The sequence below is a fragment of the Podarcis filfolensis genome (genome assembly GCF_964270895.1).
Source record: "Podarcis filfolensis genome assembly, chromosome: 8".
Taxonomy (NCBI): Eukaryota; Metazoa; Chordata; class Lepidosauria; order Squamata; family Lacertidae; genus Podarcis; species Podarcis filfolensis.
In genome coordinates, this window is record NC_139611.1 from 5,576,306 (window position 1) to 5,596,098 (window position 19,793).

The 19,793-nt window shown below is 41.4% G+C and overlaps 1 protein-coding gene across 11 annotated transcripts in view; it reads left to right on the top strand.

The window, feature by feature from the left end:
- SLC23A2 (solute carrier family 23 member 2) overlaps positions 1-19,793 on the top strand; it is an 85,603-nt gene that overhangs the window by 23,517 nt on the left and 42,293 nt on the right. For 4 of the 11 annotated variants that reach the window (XM_083629437.1, XM_083629441.1, XM_083629440.1 and 1 more), the window contains 2 exons: positions 11,487-11,751; positions 13,231-13,329. In XM_083629437.1, coding sequence (XP_083485563.1) covers positions 11,647-11,751; positions 13,231-13,329 — 204 coding nt within the window. In that variant the 5' untranslated portion in view covers positions 11,487-11,646. Of the gene's footprint in view, positions 1-1,982; positions 2,002-3,041; positions 3,138-7,729; positions 7,863-11,486; positions 11,752-13,230; positions 13,330-19,793 lie in introns of those variants that run through there. The other 7 variants (XM_083629447.1, XM_083629439.1, XM_083629444.1 and 4 more) reach the window with 6 other exon arrangements.

Genomic DNA, 19,793 nt, shown 5'->3' on the forward strand with positions numbered 1-19,793 from the left:
TTGATTTGTATTTTTTTTGCATCGAAATGTCTGGGTTTGAACATTTATTTTTTTAGGGAGCAATTGCAAGTTAAGGTTGTGGTTGTTTTGTGGTTGTTTTGTGAGAGGAAAACTGTATTCTGTGCATTACCACAATAGCCTGAATTCTGAATTATCTACAAACCATATTAGTGCTTCCGAACTATATGCCATAAATGATTATTTATGAAATTATAACCAAATGGAATTGTACAAGCCAAGAGGCTACACTGTCAGCCCTTTTTAAAGACCCCTCAGGCACACAGCACAGAGTCATGTGTTTTGTCCATTTGTTATATTAATGAATCTCAAGCAAAGCTAATACTTGGATCTTGTCCCTTCAAGGAGTTGAGAGGGTCAGCCCCATGTTTGCCGTCCTGCTTGTATCAATCTTCCTCACACCAAGCTGATTGCACTGAAAGATACTAGGTTCCCAAAGGTCACTTAGTAGTAGTAGTAGTATTAGTAATAATAATAATAATAATTTATTATTTATACCCCGCCCATCTGGCTGAGTTTCCCCAGCCACTCTGGGCAGCTCCCAATCAAGTATTAAAAACAATACAGCGTTAAATATTAAAACCTGGTATTTTCCCATACACTTAAGAACATAACAAGAGCCTGATGGATCTGGCCAATGGCCCATCTAGTCCAGCATCCTATTCTCACAGTGGCCAACCAGATGCCCATGGGAAGCCCATTCCTGCAGTTTCCAATAACTGAACTTCAGAAACATTCTGCCTCCGACTGTGGCGGCATAGTGGCCAGTAGGGATTATGGGAAGGCTAGCAGAATTATCTGATGTGCCACTTTTTCTTCTGCACATAGAGTATTTGTCTTCATACATTGCTTCTCCATATTTAACCACCACTACTGGGAAGACCAGGGACGCGGGTGGCGCTGTGGGTTAAACCACAGAGCCTAGGGCTTGCCGATCGGAAGGCTGGTGGTTCGAATTCCCGTGATGGGGTGAGCTCCCGTTGCTTGGTCCCTGCTCCTGCCAACCTAGCAGTTCAATAGCATGCAGTGCAAGTAGATAAATAGGTACCACTCCGGCGGGAAGGTAAACGGTGATTTCCGTGCGCTGCTGTGGTTCGCCAGAAGCGGCTTAGTCATGCTGGCCACATGACCCAGAAACTGTACGCCAGCTCCCTCGGCCAGTAAAGCGAGATGAGAGCTGCATCCCCAGAGTCGTCCGCGACTGGACCTAACGGTCAGGGGTCCCTTTAACTTACTGAGAAGACCAAATGCAAACTCATTGACTTGTATGATAATATTGGAGAGAATGACTTTGTCTGATCCACCCAGAAAATTAGTAGCCATAGATAGCCTTGTTCTCCCATTAATCTGTCCAATGCTCTTTTAAAGGCATCCAAGTTGATGGCCATCCCTGCCTCTTGTGGGAGTAAGTGCCATAGTATAAAGGTGCGTTGTATGAAGAAGTACCGTATTTTTTGCTCTATAAGACTCACTTTTTCCCTCCTAAAAAGTAAGGGGAAATGTGTGTGCGTCTTATGGAGCAAATGCATGCTGTGCAGCTATCCCAGAAGCCAGAACAGCAAGAGGGATTGCTGCTTTCACTGCCTAGCGATCCCTCTTGCTGTTCTGGCTTCTGAGATTCAGAATATTTTTTTTCTTGTTTTCCTCCTCCAAAAACTAGGTGCGTCTTGTGGTCTGGTGCGTCTTATAGAGCGAAAAATACGGTATTTTCTTTTAACAGTATTGAATCTTCCAATATTCAGCTACATTGGAGGTCCATGAATTCTAGTGTTATGAGAGAGGGGAAAACAGCTTTTCTCTATTTACTTTCTCCATGTCATGCAGCATAATTTTTTAAGCTTTTATGATGTCACCTCTTAGTCACCTTTTCTCTAAACTAAAAAGTCCCAAACTTTGATCTTTGTGGTTAACCTTTCCCAACAATACAATACCCTTTTTTAGGTGAGGCAACCAGAACTGCACACAATTTTCCAGTTGTCTACAGTAATCTTATGTCATAACTTTATTTTATATTTATATATTTTACATAAATATATAGTTATTATACTTGATGGTACTAAATGAGATTAGTTATTAAGTTGCTTGCTGATAAATATTCTACAGCCTTTTAAATGTGTCTGTGGGAAGGGGGATTATTGTTTTGCTGTTTTGTTTTACTTATTTACTTGTTTTTATGCTCTATTTTATTCTGTGAACTGCCCTGAGATGTTATGATGAAGGGTGGTATAGTAGTAGTAATAATAATAATAATAATAATAATAATAATAATAATAATAATAATAGAGAATTTCCTGAAATGAGTGGGGAAACAGTTGGGTGCATACAAAGGTTTCCCCACATCTGTGACTTTACCTTTCTCTAATAGCACTTTGGAGCAGATTCTTTAGCACAGCTTGTAACTTGAGCAAACCTTTGCCACTGTGGCAGAAAATTGCATCCCAGCTTATGGTAGATGAGGCATAATTGCAAAAGTCGGTGCTTATGCTTTTGTTGTGGCCAAATTGCGCCACATGTTTTTTGCAATATCATGATAGATTGTTAGAACGATGTCTTATGGAACTTGATGACTAATTTTTTTCTCATGACCTATATTTTCAACAGTAAACTTCATGGATTGCTCTACATATCTGTAACTGATAATAGAAGTGGGTGAACCAGAATAATTTGCCAGTCTGACAATAGTTTTTCAGAACTGGGCATTCAGATTTTAAAGGACTTGGTTTCACACCTTCAAGGGGCTTTGCATACATATTTCACAATATGTAGAACAACTGATGATTACAGATGCAGTCTGCATTTTCCTTTTTAAGCTTGGTTTGCCGAAGCCAAGTACTGTTTAAAGGGATTGCTACTGTAATATTTACTCAAGGTTTCTAGTTATGTCAGAGGCATGTAGTAACACCATGTGACCATGTGGTGTGTCTTGGTATTTTTTAACAGTTGTGTAATGTATAAGCACTTACTCTGATAGGATGAAGTACAGTTATACAATATATGGAATATAAATCCTTCTGCATGGTGCTTGTGGGGCTAGTATGATCGCTACAGCTGGCAGCTGCTCGTAGGAAGCAGGCGAAACTATTCCACAGAGACTCTGCTATCTGCCCTGGTATCTTGAGGTAAGATAGTCATTAACTGGCTGAAAGTTGTAGCTAATGTACGAGAAGTTCAGCTAGAGAATCTATATGGGTTATATGCTGAAGTTTTGGTCTTGAAAATATTACCACTTGAAAATTTGAATTTTCATAACTTGAAGTTTCTCCCCTCTTCAAGTTATGAAAATCCAAATTATCAAGAAGTTAGAAGTGTCAGTGTATTTCTGTGTCCTGAGATAAATGAATCCAGACTAAATCTTAAAACTATTTTAAGTGTATTGTTAGTAGGGGTGGGGTTGCATAGTGTCTGGCTTGTTTTGAAACTTGACATGGCCATGAACTGACTAAATGGCCTTAGGCAGAAACTACATTGTCATAGAATCATAGAATTGTAAAGTTGGAAGGGACCCCAAGGGTCATCTAGTCCAACCCTCAACTAAAGCACCCATGACAGATGGCCACCCAACGATTGCTTCAAATCCTCCAGTGAAGGGAGTCCACCCCTTCTGAGAGAGTCTGTTTCACTGTCAAACAGCTCTTACTATCAGACAGTTCTTCCTGATGTTTAGTTGGTGTCTTCTTTCTTATAGCTTGAAACCATTACAGTGGTACCTCGGGTTAAGTACTTAATTCGTTCCAGAGGTCTGTTCTTAACCTGAAACTGTTCTTAACCTGAAGCACCACTTTAGCTAATGGGGCCTCCTGCTGCTGCTGCGCCGCTGGAGCACAATTTCTGTTCTCATCCTGAAGCAAAATTCTTAACCTGAAGCACTATTTCTGGGTTAGCGGAGTCTGTAACCTGAAGCGTATGTAACCCGAGGTACCACTGTAGTTTGAGCCCTACCCTCCAGAGGTTGCCCGATCTTCTGTGTAGCAACCCTTTAGATATCTGAAAAGGGCTATCATATCTCTCCTCCGTCTCCTCTCTTCCAGGATAAACATTCCCAACTCCCTCAACCATTCCTCCTAAGACTTGGTTCCCAGACCGTTGACCATCTTGGTTGTCATCCTCTGCACACCTTCCAGCTTGTCGTTATCCAGTATTAGCTATCTAATCTGCGTCTTGGGGGCAATAATATGAATCAAAGTTTACAAGATAATGTATGTGAAATGCTTTGAACAGACTAAACTGGAGTGTCTGTTTCTGATGAGGAAAATGTAGTTCAGAATAAAGCTTTCAGTTTTGGAGATTAGGTGGGTGTGAAGAGAAATAGATAAAACTTTGTAAAAATAGTCTTTCTATGCCACAGTCCTCTACCTATAGAAAGGAATGACTGCATATTAGTTTTCTTGAGAAATAACCAATCACAAAAATCATTATGTATTTTGTATCTTTATTGCTTGGCTTGAGAGGTGAATTGAAATGCTTTGTTCAGGAGAAAACAGCTACTTAACCCCCCCCCCCTGCTTCGTTATTTTTTGTGATCCAGACAAAAAAGTGGCAGTATGTATGAACACCAAGCAAGAACAATTCCTTTCACTTTTCAGGAGATCATGTAACAATTAGAGCAGGAATTTAAATTTAAAATATGCATTTTCATTCTGAATGGACATATTTTTGCTGTCACAAACTGAAGGCAGGGCATTGCTCAAGCACAGCTATTTTCAGAAACCATGAATTGGATATGCTTGAACTGTTGGTAAGGGACGCAGGTGGCGCTGTGGGTTAAACCATAGAGCCTAGGACTTGCCGATCAGAAGGTCAGCGGTTTGAATCCCCATGACGGGGTGAGCTCCCGTTGCTCGGTCCCTGCTCCTGCCAACCTAGCAGTTCGAAAGCACATCAAAGTGCAAGTAGATAAATAGGTACCGCTCCGGTGGGAAGGTAAACGGCGTTTCCGTGCGCTGCTCTGGTTCGCCAGAAGCGGCTTAGTCATGCTGGCCACATGACCCGGAAGCTGTACACTGGCTCCCTCGGCCAATAAAGCAAGATGAGCACTGCAACCCCAGAGTCAGCCACGACTGGACCCTTTACCTTTACCTAAAACTGTTGGTATTGTGAATGCCAGCGCTCTGTGTGTGTGTGTGTGTGTGTGTGTGTGTGTGAGAGAGAGAGAGAGAGAGAGAGAGAGAGAGAGAGAGAGATTGAGAGAGAGAGCTTGCTCCATGTACAGCATGGTGCTGCACTAGCAACAGTAACCACCACAGTTAAAGTGAACATTGGGATTCGATGGAGACAAAGCAGAGACATGCCCCAGTGCAAGGTATTTGACCCTGAGTGCCACCTCTACCTAACAGCACAAACCTACAAGCATAACATTTTGGGCTGACCATCTTGTGATCATACGTGGACTTAAAAGTAATCAGAAGAGGCCCTTTTACATGTATGTGTCCTGCCCCCATCTGAGGCATGGCTGATAGGAACACACAGAAAGGCTTTTTTGGGTTGGTGCACAAAGTTGGTAGAAATTCCTACTGAAGAGTTCCATGCTGACCCCTTGATTTCCTTGAAGCTTGAATTTGTTTTATTCTGGGTTGTTGTATTTGTTGTAAACCACTTTGAGTTTTTTCTTTAAAATATATAGTATAGAAATGAAAATCATCATCATCATCAATTGGGGGGGCGGCGCCTAGACATTCCATTGTGGTGACCATAACCTAAGTTTAAGGTGGCATTTGGCAATTAGCTTATATAACTGAGTTTCCAACACTGGTCTTAGCCAGTATGGCCAGTGGTCAGGGATGGTGGCTTTTATAATCCAAAACATATGGAAGGCATCAGTTCAGGAAAGATGAACTTAACACTCTGCACTTTTTTTGTGTGTGTGTGTACAGTGGTACCTCAGTTTAAGAACAGCCCTGTTTACGAATTATGCGGTTTATGAACTCTGCAAAACTGGAAGTAGTGTCCCAGTTTGTCAACTTTACTTTGGTCTAAGAATGGAATCCGAATGGTGGAAGGGCACTGGCGGTGGGAGGCCTCATTAGGGAAAGCACGCCTCGGTTTAAGAACGATTTCGGTTTAAGCATGGACTTCTAGAACGGATTACGTTCGTAAATCGAGGTACCACTGTATATACATATATATACACAATGGTACCTCGGTTCCTGAACAGCTTAGTTGTCGAATGAATCAGCTCCCGAATTCTGCAAACCTGGAAGTTGGTGTTCCAGTTTGCGAATGTTTTTTGGAAGCCGAACGTCCGATGTGGCTTCCGCTTGAGTGCAGGAAGCTCCTGCAGCCAATCAGAAGCTGCGCCTTGCTTTTCAAGCGGTTGTGGGAGTCGAATAGACTCCCAGAACGGATTAAGGTTGAGAACCAAGATACCACTGTACATGAATTGTGGTATAGATGCAGTGTGCTGTGCATATAATGAAAATAGATGGTGATGGTGAGTTTAATAAACAACAATCCCCCACCCCTGAATGACTTGGTCTTGACCAGGAATGTCCTGAATGTGTCTGTTGGACTACTGTTGATGGTTATTGAATATTGTAAGTTTCCATCATCCCACAGTACCTCCACAATATCCCACATTGCCCTCTGTGAGAGACTTGAGCTTCTCGTCATCTGTCTTCTGCACAGCCTTGAGGATTCATGGTATTTAGTGATTCCCAGGTGCTTCTTGTCAAAGCCCAAAGGGGAAGAGCAGAGAGTGAGAATGAGAATGAGAGTGTGGTGAGGAGGAAGTGGAGGCATGTAACACTTCTTCTGTGCCCAATGCCATCTGGTAAATCACTCTCAGCACATCAAAGTGCTATTAGATGTGCTATCTATTGTTTCTTGTATGTACGTAACTTCTTTTTTTTACGGATAAGCCACGAACAAGCTTTATAAATTAATTAGAGGGATTCACAGCCTTTCCCCCCTATCCTGACCTCCACATCCACCCCGTGTTAGTTCCATTCTTTCTATATTGAGTTTGAATCTTTGCGCTCCCTTGTTATGAGGGAAATGTGTGAACCAGCTATTCACCCAGTTTCATTGGTAAGTTGTGTTGCTAGAAATGCTTTCTTTATCTCAGCTTCATGGATGATTATGACTTCAGCCTGTCCAAGTAGAATTTCCCAGTTGATACGACTACTGTGGAAAGGCCAGCAAGCTTGTATCTTATCAATGACGCATCCAAATTTCTTGCATCCATCTTTCTGCAACCCTTTTTTTCCACTGGGAGAGAACGAAGGCTTATTTGGTATCACTGGTCTGACAGGTGCCAAATAGAGACTCAGAAGCTGCTGTCCTGTAATGAATTGGGAATTGTCTTTTGTGCAAAACTGGGGCTCTGCCAAGCATTGGTCTGCTGGCTAACTATTCTGGCTAATCAAAACTCTGCCCAAATACAGTAATTATCTGCTTCACTTGTTCAAAATGCTTAAAAGCATTATTGTTTTGCTAATCAGGACAGTCTGTGAATTTTTTTCCAAAATGTTCCTGGCCTGCTGGCCAATCTTTTGATATTGATGTCAGTCTCTTAGCCAATCTGATTTTCACTTATTTCCATCTTATTTCCCCACCTTAAAAGAAAGGTTTGTTGTCTCCCAATAATTTGTTGCAGAGTGCTGTGCCAGCATGTTTTTTCCACCCTTCAGGTCAGGTCAGAAAGCAGAAATATAATTATGAAGCATTTCTAGTTTACATAACTAGCTGGGCCTTCCGCTGTTGTGAAAATGGAAAGCAGAAGCTGGAGGCAGCTATCTTGAATGCATGGGTTGAATTAGATTCTAGCAAGCGTGATGTTTCCTTCCTGCAGGCCTTCACAGCCCACCAGCCTGAATCCAGGTCTTTCTGCAGCAGAATGTCTCTGACAGGTATTTGACAGACAGCCTTGGTAGGCTACCGAGACAGGGTGGGGTGGGTTTACTGAGTTTCTGGTGGGCTGCATTGACTTGGTTTGCAGGCCATTCTGTGCCTTCTAGGATCATTTTTCCACCACCCTCTCCCTTGCCCTCCTTGCCTATTTCTGGTTTTAAAATGTGCCTGTAATCATTCTTTCTAGGCAAGCTTTTGAGAAAAGAAAGGAAACAGTCTTTATTTTGTTAGGAAATTTTTGTGAGATTATAGAGGGATTTGTTTCTCATGGTGATTTCTCAAAGGCCATTCATTGCCTTTCGCCTCAGGAATGTGGCTAAAAATGCTACAGGCTAATTTTTTAAGCCAACACGAAGGAAGATCAGTGTAATACTCTTGATTGCCTTTTTTATGAAAGCATTTTGTATTATTGCTGTTTCTGGCTTCATGATTTATCATATGCTTTTTCTTGGAGTCGAGCACAACTTATGTTAGCTGCTTTTAAACTGCAGGTGTCCACTGATAGAATTTCAGAGCTGGAGCAGAACGTGCTTGTTGGCTACCTGCCATTCTTTGGAGGGAAATGAGTCATGGGACTTAAAAGAACGGCAAAAACCTGAGAGCAAAGTTGTTGTAACACACGATAATATGGTTGATCATACCCTTTTTGTTTGAGGAGGAATTTAGACTGAGGAAGGAATAATTGGTATCCCAGGAGTTTAGTCCAATCATTTCATGTGGCCCCCAACACTGCCTGTAGCCTAGTGGTTCCCAAGAATTTTAGGGCCTCCACCACCGCACACCCCCCCATTTCCATAAACTCATCCCCAGTGCCCCTACCCTATAAAAAGATTATTTAGTATAACACACGGCATAACACTAAATTCCATATTCAGAGACGTATTGTCCTTGCAGTGTAGGATCGGTCAAGACCATTGCACATGTCTTGTTCTAATGTCCCTTTTATGCAGTAATCCGCCACAAATGTTTGAGCCCCCTGCTGAAGGAGAGGTTAAATTGTTCTGACTCCTACAGGGTTTCCTTTTTATTGAATAGCTGCCAGCATGATCATATGGAGGAAGTAGGAGAATATCTGAGCAATGCCATGAAACAGGGGTCAGCAAACTTTTTCAGCAGGGGGCCAGTCCACTGTGCCTCAGACCTTGTGGGAGGGGGGCAGGGCAGACTATATTTTGGAAAAAAAATTTTGAACGAATTCCTATGCTCCACAAATAACTCAGAGATGCATTTTAAATAAAAGCACACATTCTATTCATGTAAAAACACCAAGCAAGCCCCACAAATAACACAGAGATGCATTTTAAATTAAAGGACACATTCTACTCATGTAAAAACATGCTGATTCCCAGACCGCAGGCCGGATTTAGAACGCGATTGGGCCGGATCCGGCCCCCGGGCCTTAGTTTGCCTACCCATGCCATGAAACTACGTCGTCATAAGACCTGAGTGGTACTTTTTAACCTTACTAGGCCTGTATAGTTTTATCTTAAAGCATCTCCTCCTGTGAACAGATGCCAATTTTATGTTTCGATTAATATATTCCAGTCTTCTCTATATGCCCATAAAGGTTGATTGATTGATTGAACATAACAGTTTATGTTAACCACTAAGGAAGAAAATAACACAATAAAATTCAAAACGGCAATGATTAGTTGCATATTTAATTCAAAATCCAATTAAAACTATTTACTTTAATTCAGCAAAATTGATTGATCCAGTGATACCAGCTTTTCAAGGTCTGATAGTCATTTACACCTCTAGCACCCCCTTGCCTCATAGCACCCCACTGTGTAATCTCACTGCCCCCCAGGGGGTGGTACTGCCCACTTTGAGGACCCCTGATCTATCCCCGGGTTTTTCTACTTCCTCTGTCCCTCAACTGCTCATGCAAAGGCAAAATGCTCTTTAACTTGCCCACCCAATGTGCATGCCGCCACCACCAGTCTGCCTTTGTTTTGCTTCTCTGGAGAGGAAGGAACTGAAGCGCCCTTTGTTTGTGTCTCAACTTATATAGAAGTGAGCTAAAGGAGAGAGCCTTTGTTATTGTCCCCAGGTCATTTAAAAGTGGACTCTCTTAACAATTCATTTGCTCCCCATGCGACTAACATATTGAAAGCCTGGTCTTCCCAGTCTTTCATTTCTCTCTTGCTCCCTTTACCTTCACAGCAATATATATTCCAAACAGCCTTATGCTAAAGGAAGATGATTTCCCCAAAACTGTTCCATGTGCCACCTGCCTTATCATTGAGTCATAGAATGGTAGCATCCCAATTTCCAAAAAGCCACTTGTATGTTCCATATCTCCTGTATTGCTATATGACTTTTAACACACAGTCCATGCTCTCAGTATTTTAGATGAATGTTAGCCTCATATTAAGTTAGAACACATATTAAGTGTTTTAACTTCAGTGGTTCTAAAGTAGAAGCATTATTGCACAGAAGTCGGATAGTAAAGGGAGTTGGTTAATTCACTCATGCAAAAAACAAGATGTAAGAGACTGTGTAAAGTGAGTTGTCAACAGAGGCAAACATCTCTGGACATTTTGCAAGTCATGTCCCTTTATAGAAAAGGGTTTTGGAGTAGCCTAAAAATGAGTATGTGAACTTAAAGGACATACCCAAGAATACTAACTGCAGATGGATGGAGCACTGGTTTGTTTTTGGAACATCTTTGGACATTTTGATTGTTTAAATCTGAGTTTGCGCAGTTATTTTGTGTGTGAATTAAATCATCCTTGTTCATTTATCAAAGGCAGTCTTTACACAGCTTTAATTTTATTAACCCCAGTTTCAGACTGAAATTTGATCTGCGTTCACATCTGTACTTTTGATTAGATCCATTTTTTTATTGTGACCAGCTTTAAATTGTCATAATGTGTGTGTTTGTGTGTGCTTTTTTGAAAGGTTTACCTACAACCAAGTGCGTAGGCAAGGTTTTTTGTTGTTGTTTTGCCTTTATTTATGTAAACAGCACCATCACTCAGTAGGTGTGGTGCTTCAGACTATGGTGTCAGATGGTAGGACAGGGACCTTTGCAGTTTATCATCTGAAATTCCTCAGTGGGGAGGCAATAGAGCAGTGTTCCCCAGTCTGGTACCCTCCAGCTGTTTTAGACTACAGCTGCCATCAGCCCTGACATTCTATGACTGTGCTGGCTGGGGCTCATGTGAGTTGAGCCCTAAGCATCTGGAGGGTACCAGGTTGATGAAGGGTGAAGTAGAAGGAGAGGAGGAAGGTGGGAGTATGGCTAAAAGGGAACGAATATATGCAGTTTGAAACTCAGGGTTAGTTTCAGTAGGCAGGGGATGAAAAGTAAGTGGTAAAACTTTATTTTGAGTTTTAAGGAAGAACTGGGGCAGGTCAGCCTTGAAAAGGGCTGAATGTCTCTTTCAAGATTCCTGTCACCAGAATCAAATAGGCTTGAGGGATTTTTCTGCTATGTTGCGAAGAGGGGAGAGACTGTGGCTGGCTTCTTTAGGGCATCCTTGGACATTGGTTGAAATTTTCAATGTAATTAACTTGTCATAAAACCTGGATTCTCGGTCAGGTTTATACACTGCAGCAAATGTCTTGTGGAATTGTATTGCAAATTTTTTACTGGTGTTTCATTTCTTTATTTCTAGGTGCCATAGAAGCACATGTTACTTACAGGACCTCATGCTCCGTTGTGAACTCCTGTGATGCTCTTCTGACTTCCTGAGGTGCCCTAGTTTTTAATTGAAAACCCTATCCCCGTACTAATAACTTAGTGACTACGTGAATTTTAGAGCATTGTGGGAAACAATGGGAATTGGCAAGAACACCACGTCTAAGTCAGTTGAAACTGGAAGTCCAACAGAGGGCAAATATGAGGATGAATCCAAGCATCCTGCTTTCTTCACACTACCAGTAAGTTGCATACTCCAAAAAGTTGCCTTGCTTCCCTGTGGTGGCACAATGTAATCACAAGCTTGGCCATAATATCTGCTTCTGCTTCAATCATCGTTCTCAGCGAGGTATTTCTAGACACTGATTCTCCAAAGTGTGCCCCATGAGGTCCAGTCAAAAACTCCCATTGTGTGGAAAATGCATTTTACAATAGCACAACTTTGAAAATAGCATGGGTCAGTGGTGACTTGTGATATGCCTTTCACAGAAAGCTTTACTGATCTTTATTTCTGGAGTAGAAGTTGGTTGTAAAAGTCATATTTGTTGTAAAAGCGATCTTGCTAATCTGAATCTTCAGAAAGAAAGAGCTCTGAATGTATTTTTAGTATGGAGAGGCGACTAAGAAAAAATAGTTCCATGGTTTAGAAATGAATTTTAGGGCTCTGTATGAATGACTTTGTTCAGAATGCAGGTACAAGTGTTGTGTACACTGATTAGATTGCTCAAGCAATTGGACTCTTACTCTTTGAGTACAGTTGACTAGATAGGCTTTGAACTATTGCATGCAAATGCTGATGATGATTATGACAATTTAGCCACAGGTTACCAAACCTCTTTCAAGTAATGCAATTCATCATTTGATGATATCTTGACATTGGTTCGTTGCAACATGGAAACATGAACTTGCTGACCATGGTTATTTGTTAGTCTAATTGTCATTTCCAGTATTTGAATAGTGGGGTTGTTCCACCTCTGTTCTGCCCTGTGTAAGACTGGACCAGAGGGTTTCTAGTCTGCTGTTACAGTCACTGTTTCCATACCAATGCTGTTTATATTAAGTCACAGGGGCTGATGTCTTTCTAATGTGTACATTTTGTTTCCTGTTGTGGCATAATGTGTATATCTCTTTAAATTGATAAAATACTGTTGACGGGTCCTGTGCTTATGCTGCAGTATTCCTGTTCTGTCTAGTACTGTGCCAAGTCTTTCAATAGCTCCTCCATCCCCGGTTCAGGGAGGGGAGTAAACCCAAACATGCCCTAAAAATCGGTGAGGTGAAGTTCAGATAATATTTTGTCTGGTTTTGGGCCGGTGGGGATGGGACAGTGCTTATCTTCTTTTCCTTTATGAAATGGCCAAAGGCCTTCAAAGAAAAATAAACATTGCACAAGTCAAAGTGCTGGGCACACTTGCTGCAGCACCAGCAGCCAGCTCTCTCTGTCTCTTCCAGCCAGCCTCCCTTCCTCGGAGGCTCATGTGACTATGTGGCATGAAGAGAGCTGCATGCTGCAGCAGCAAGTGCTTTTACCTGCACTTTCTTTTGCTTGTACATCAGCTGGCTCAAGCTGATGGGAGTTGGCTCTCGATGAATTCAGTATGTTGAAAATGTTGCGCTCTTCATTGAGAATAATAATTCCTGCGCTTGCCCTAGAGGATACATATATTTGAAAATCTATAGTAACTATTTTTATGTATTAATTCCTTTTTTCTTTTTCATAGGTTGTAATGAATGGTGGAGCTACATCAAGTGGCGATCAAGATACGGAAGATACAGAGCTTATGGCAATCTATACAACTGAAAATGGAATTGCTGAAAAGGTACCTTTCTGGAGTAGATTCTAAGATTGGCTCTGGTGCAGCCAAAGTTACTCCTTTGCTCAGCTCGGGATGCTTCACACACACTGGGGTGATCTCCAGGTGAACACTTGGAGTATTTTTGGAGGGAAGCCATGGGAAGGTAACTCAGTGACTGCCAGGAGGAGAGCTTGAGTGCTGGTAGTGTGTGGAGATGATGGGGAATTGCCTGGAGAATCAAGGTGGAGACTGTAATGGTGTTTTAAGGTTACAGAAATTTATCTGTTTGTTCATAACCTTCTTGTATCTTCTCTGGCTTGTGGCAGGCAGCACAGCTGGAAAAAAGTTCACTGCTACCACTAACTCAAAATGAAAGATAAAGTGTGGAGCAGCATTGTTGCATAGTCTAGGTTGATCATGATGAACAATAAATCTGATTCATGAAATCCTGTTTATTGCATAATTCTTATTACCATGTGATGGTTGGTTGTATGGCACAGTCTGCCAAACATTTACAGACAGTGCTTTTCCCATCCCACTAACAATATCCATCAGTAGAAGGTATGGTTTCTCAAGGGACACACCCTGGATTCAGTAATCAGTATCCTGACAAGCAGTTATGAAGAGACCTTGACAATCCTGTGGAAGCTCTTCACTCTCCTCTTGTTCTCAGTTTGACATTTCTACTAATTTTGCTTGTTCTTTGTCTTTCTTGTGGTTCCCTGACATTATCCATGTCTTTTGTTAAGACTTCAAGGCAATGTCTTTAGATAACAGTAAAACCCATAAATTCTGCTTACAAAATTAATTAAGCAGCTTGTGTCGTCTACCAAAGAAATTTACTTTGCCGTATTCAGGTTTTTGCAGACTGGGAAATATTTCAGCAAGACAGGGAAATATAAAAAACAAGGAGGCAAATTTCATTTCACAGAACTTTCCCCCCTGAACCTTAATAAATTGATTTTTTGCCATCACACACTTCCCTCTCTGCAATTCCTTGTTGCAATATTTAAAATGAGAGGTAAGATTATCTGGTTTCCCTCAAGGCCTGCTGGATTCATAAAGAATCTTTTGGAACTACAAGTTGCCCTTTTTGATCTTACATGATCTGCAAAATTACATTTAAAAGGAAAAAATAAGCTGAGAATCAGCTTTCTTTATTCTATATAAAGATAGTATTAGATGGGGGAGTTTCAGCATCACGTTCCCACCCCCTTTGCTTTTTAATGAGTTTATAAATGCTTTGAAATTTGCAGTTTGAGTTAGAGAAAAGATACAGTAAATAGGATGGAAAAAATGGGGGAGGGGCATTATCACTGATTACCTTTTAACTAATTTAATTCCCCTTATTTTCTATCCTTCCATAATTTAGATGAAGTGTTAAAGACAGGTTTCTTTGATTAAGGGAACATTGATAATTCTTGAAGTGAAAGCATCTGTTGGAAAGACTGTACTTGAACATTTTCATGTTTTGGGCCTTCATAATTTACCAGTGGATTTTAGGATTGTACATCATTTCCCTCATTTGTGTGGGCTGAAGTAGATGTTTTGATAATCAGTTTTCCTATAGCTGCAGTTGTCTTGTTGCACAAACCTCCTTTTTCCAGAGTCCAGCTATAAACACTGAGCTTATTCAAGAAGGCAAAATGACTGAGCGTTTCTGTTTTTAATGCCACCTTTGTTTCAGAGATTAATGTTGGCAGCCAGGGAGATGCAGGGGAAACGGTGCCAAAGTTGGACCACCTAGACTTCCAGGATTGTAGGTGGTGGCAATCGTAAGGGGATTAGACAACTGCAGCATGTGTAACTAATAGGATAAAGTTATACAACTGGGTTACTGGACTCCGGATTCCAAGACACATATTTTGAATATCTGATATCGGTTAAGTAATATATTTGCTTGGTCTTCACTCTGACTCGTAGAACAGAAGCGGCACATCTGCTGATACTGCAGCTGCTACCTTAATGCTGGGTCTGCTGCCTTTGTGATAGATTTATGTTATCATTCTTATTTTGAACAAAGGTCTCCCACATCTTATCACTCATCAGCTCTTCCTACACAAGCCTGCTTGTTCCCTGTGATGTGAGGAAGAGTAGGAAACTGCTGCATTTTTCATGCAGGAAATATCCAGTTTTAGAAAGGCATTGTTTTCATAAAATTAATTAGCAGGCTTATGTATTACAAGTAAAATTGGGCAACAGCAATGGGTACAGTGCTAGTCAGACTGACAAATCAAAGTTGTAACTACTTTTTTCTTCAAGTGTCTCTACGGAACTGAGATTTACACGCACACCTGATTAGAATCTGATACTTTGTTTTAAAAAATCACTTAATATCTAAATATAAAGGAAGTGCACACTATTAAACTGTCATGCCTTAAAATATTTACATGCTTTCCAGTAAAACAGTTTCCAACAATTTAGTTCAGTTACTTTTGGCTACTGGGAGTGGGGGGGGGCGGGTCTCAGCAAATGTGGGGGTCACAGAAAAGCTGTAGAAACCCGTCTTCATGCTGTTTTTATGTAGCATAACTAACGCTATTTTGCTTCTGTACAACTGCTTGCTAAATTAATGCTCTTTGCTTCTAATTCAGATATTTCGACAACAGATAAAATTAACACATCACTCTAAGTTTCATTGACTTTAAAGTTTAAACTTTGTTTACGTAAAAGAAAAGGTTTCGTCAAGCATGCTAACTTGGATCTCCATTGGTTTTAGACAAGTGCAAAATGTTCTTGAAAATGGTTTAGAAAACGCATGTCATTAGCCTGTTACGCACAGAGTTTGTTTAACAAAGCGCAAAGCACCTATGAGTTGTCCCACAGATGATCAAACAAACCATGGCTTGCTTTTCAAAAGTTTGTTTTGTTTTTTCATCTGCTCTTTGTATCTTGGTTACCATCTGAGGGGTCCAAAGAAACCATGGTGAAGGAAGGGTGATGGGTTTGCATGTAACACAAAGCCTTATACGAAAGCACACCCAGGTTCCTGAGCCAACGACAAACCCTGGCTTTAGACCAAACATAATAAAGTTAAGCCACTGGGCAGAGTTTGAACAATTATGTGCAAACCAAGCCACTTTTGTGTTCCCATCTTCAGCAGAGCTCCCGAAACAGCCATAGGCTAGGATCCTAAAATCTTAAGCAAGTTCACAGAAGGGAAGTTTGACATCTTGCCCTCCTCCCTGAAAAGCCTCGGGCAGGTGGGGAGCATGTTGGGAGACCAGCCTGAATTATATGGATGAGGTGTGGGGACTGCAAGAGAGAGATGGGGATAGAAAACCTTCCCTGTGCTACTTTAGGATCCACGTCTGATTTTGTTTGATTTCTTCCCCTCCCCCGGTAGCCTTGCTTCATCCCATGTTGTTCATGGGGAGTGCTAGACCTTCTAGGGAAGCACTGGGGAAAGCTTGGAGGGGGTGGTAGGAAATGTACTTTTGCTAATTTTCTTACCTTCTCTTAGGACCTAAGATATTGTCCTCAGAATGAGAATCAGAACTCCCTAAAGGATTTTCTTTTGGGGAGGGGGCTTGAGTTCTTCCTCCTGTCTTGTTTCAACCAAAATGTGCATCCTGGGTGGGCTGTAAGATAGACTGCAAAGGTTCTGTGCTCCTTTACACTGAATTGGTAAATAGTGCTCTAGGTCTCCTGGAATTCCTGCTTCTCAAACCCTTCCTGAGGAAGCTTTAAGTTATGGGTTGCGTATGGTCTTGATCCCCTCTTCTTTTAGTTTTCCTGATTATTCAGCACTGAAGAAATGTTTGCTGAAGACTGTGCTAGAGCTTCTCTTGAAAGTGTTTATTTAGGTTGCTTTTACCCCTTAGGCTACACTGCATGAGTTATGAGAGCCTAGTTCTTGATCAGTTATTTTTGGGAAAATGTTGTTGGCATTTTTGAGCCATGTGTTGGGATGAGCCAAGCTTCTTTCTGTCTTCTTCCTACTGCTCCCTTAGAAGGGTGTAGCCTTGAAATACATTCTGCATTCTCATAAGTTTAACTGTAGAGCCGTTTCCAAATACAATAAACGTACATCCCTTTTTGAATGAGGCTCTTCTGTCATCACACAACCCCAAATTCTGCTTTGTTTGTTTGATCTTTGGCAAGTTGGAACAGCTTCCATCAGGTCTGTGACGTCCCACTCATGGATGTTTGCCTTCAACCACACCTCTCTTCTTCTCTACATACAAAAGGAGTCCTGTGAGAAGGCATGGTAGTTGAAAGGCATTAAGAACATAGCCTTCTGCACCCCCCTCTCTCACCACCAGTCTCGCTGTCAGTGACTGTGTCCCAGAAGAGGGAGAATGGGAGAACCTCCCTATAGGCAGGAGCTCTGTGAGGAGTGTTCCACAGATCTTGCCTGCTCCCTGCCACATGCTACTTTGAGAAATCTGGCATTAGTACAACTAGGTGTAACTATCCTGCATAACAAGCCGTTTTCCTTCATTAGCATCTCATTCAGTTCAACTGATGTCAGCCATGCTGTGCTCAGGGTTGAGTTGTCATGGTTGAAATCACAACCACAGGGAGAACTTAAAGTTCCCGTCAAAACAAAACAAAGGAACTCTCCAATGCCTTCTACAGAAGTATGTGTTTTGTTACTAAATCGGCACTGGAGTGGAAATAAAAATTCACCTGCTTCATCATAGTTTCAATTATTCTCTCTGATACTAAACACAACATTGACGAGTAAATGGGTTTGGTTTGGGGCAGTGCTTTTTTCTGGGGGGACGCAGGGGTTCGCATACCCTTAAGCATTTTGTGAACCCAAGTTTGGCCTTATTGAGGGGCAGTTTTTCAATATGAGTAGGAAAATGAGAGTACCCCTAAACATTTTTTTTTAGAAAAAAGGATTAATTTTGGGTCTCCTGTTCAACAACCAAATATAAATAATCAGCCAAATATGGATTCAAGTCAGCATGGTAGTTATATAAGCCCTTCTTTCCACTGAGATTGGTAAATTGAAAACATCCCCCTGGCTGTGGCCAATAAAAAGTATCTCTTAACAAATATTTAAAATGACTTCTGTGGCTAGAGCTAGGCCAGTGGTTCCCAAACATTTTTTGGGCCACCGCCCCCTTGGTTCCATAAATTCATCTCCAGTACCTGCTACCCTATAAAAAGCATTATTCAGAAGGGCGGTTTGCACAACCCAATAAAGAAGAGAAAAACACAGTGAAATTCGAAACAGTAACAACCAGTTGTTCATTTATTCAGAATCCAATTTAAACTGTTTACTGTATTTACTGTAATTAATTCAACAAAACTGATGGACTTGATCCAGTGTGGCCAGTCTGATAGTCGTTTACACTTCTGGCACCCCTCTGCCTCTTAGTAGCCACTGAGTGATCCCACTGGCCCCCAAGGGATGCTACTACCCTCTTTGGGAACCACTGATGTAAGCTGAACAACTACTTCAGACCTTTTAGACCCTTTTATTCAGGGGTCAGCAAACTTTTCCAGCAGGGGGCCGGTCCACTGTCCCTCAGACCTTGTGGGGGCCGGACTATATTTTGAAAAGGGGAAAAAAGGAACAAATTCCTATGCCCCACAAATAACCCAGAGATGCATTTTAAATAAAAGCATACATTCTACTCATGAAAAAACACCAGGCAGGCCCCAGAGATTCATTTTAAATAAAAGGACACATTCTACTCATGTAAAAACACGCTGATTCCCGGACCGTCTGTGGGCCGGATTGAGGAGGCGATTGGGCTGGATCCGGCCCCCGGGCCTTAGTTTGCTTACCCATGCCTTTATTCCTAATCTGATGCCTATGTTTTAGTTTGTGTGTTTAGTTTCACTGTATATAGTTTAGCTTCACTGTATTTGTCTATTTGCTGAATTGGGGGAAGAGCAGGATATAAATAGAATAAATAAATACCTAAATCTGTTCCTTCCTCTGTCCTCCTCCGTCTGCTCTCTGTCTTCCTTTCCTCTCCAAAAGGTGGTTGTGGGCCATTGCCCATGTGGCTCACAATAGTGATCCACCAGCAAAAGACCAAGATTCTACAGGACGGGTTGTGGCGATTTACTGTAATTCTTTACCCTGCATTGGAATAAGAAGAACAACTAGCAATGAGGGGGTGAATCAGAAATGTGTCATGAGTAAACCTGAGGATACCATCAGTGTTGCTGATTTTTCACATTTTTGCTTACTATTCATAGAATCATTGTAGTTGCCAGAATTACAAGGGAGCCAACTCAGCGCTCTTGGCTTTCCAAATTATTACTATGAAATATGAAAGACTTCAGTGAACGCTTGAAAAATATTGGACAATGTATGGCCTTGATACTTACAATTACAGAAAGACCAGCATATTTGGCTTCTTCTCAGTGTCTTAATGTTTGATCCTTGAGCAGTTTTTACCATGATGCTTTCAAATGTTAAGCAGTCTAGAAACTTTATTTTTATGCTGGATTTGTTTCACATTGGGCCTATAAAGGGAACCATTGTTTTATCTCTTGCTCTAGTAAGTGTGGTCAAACGT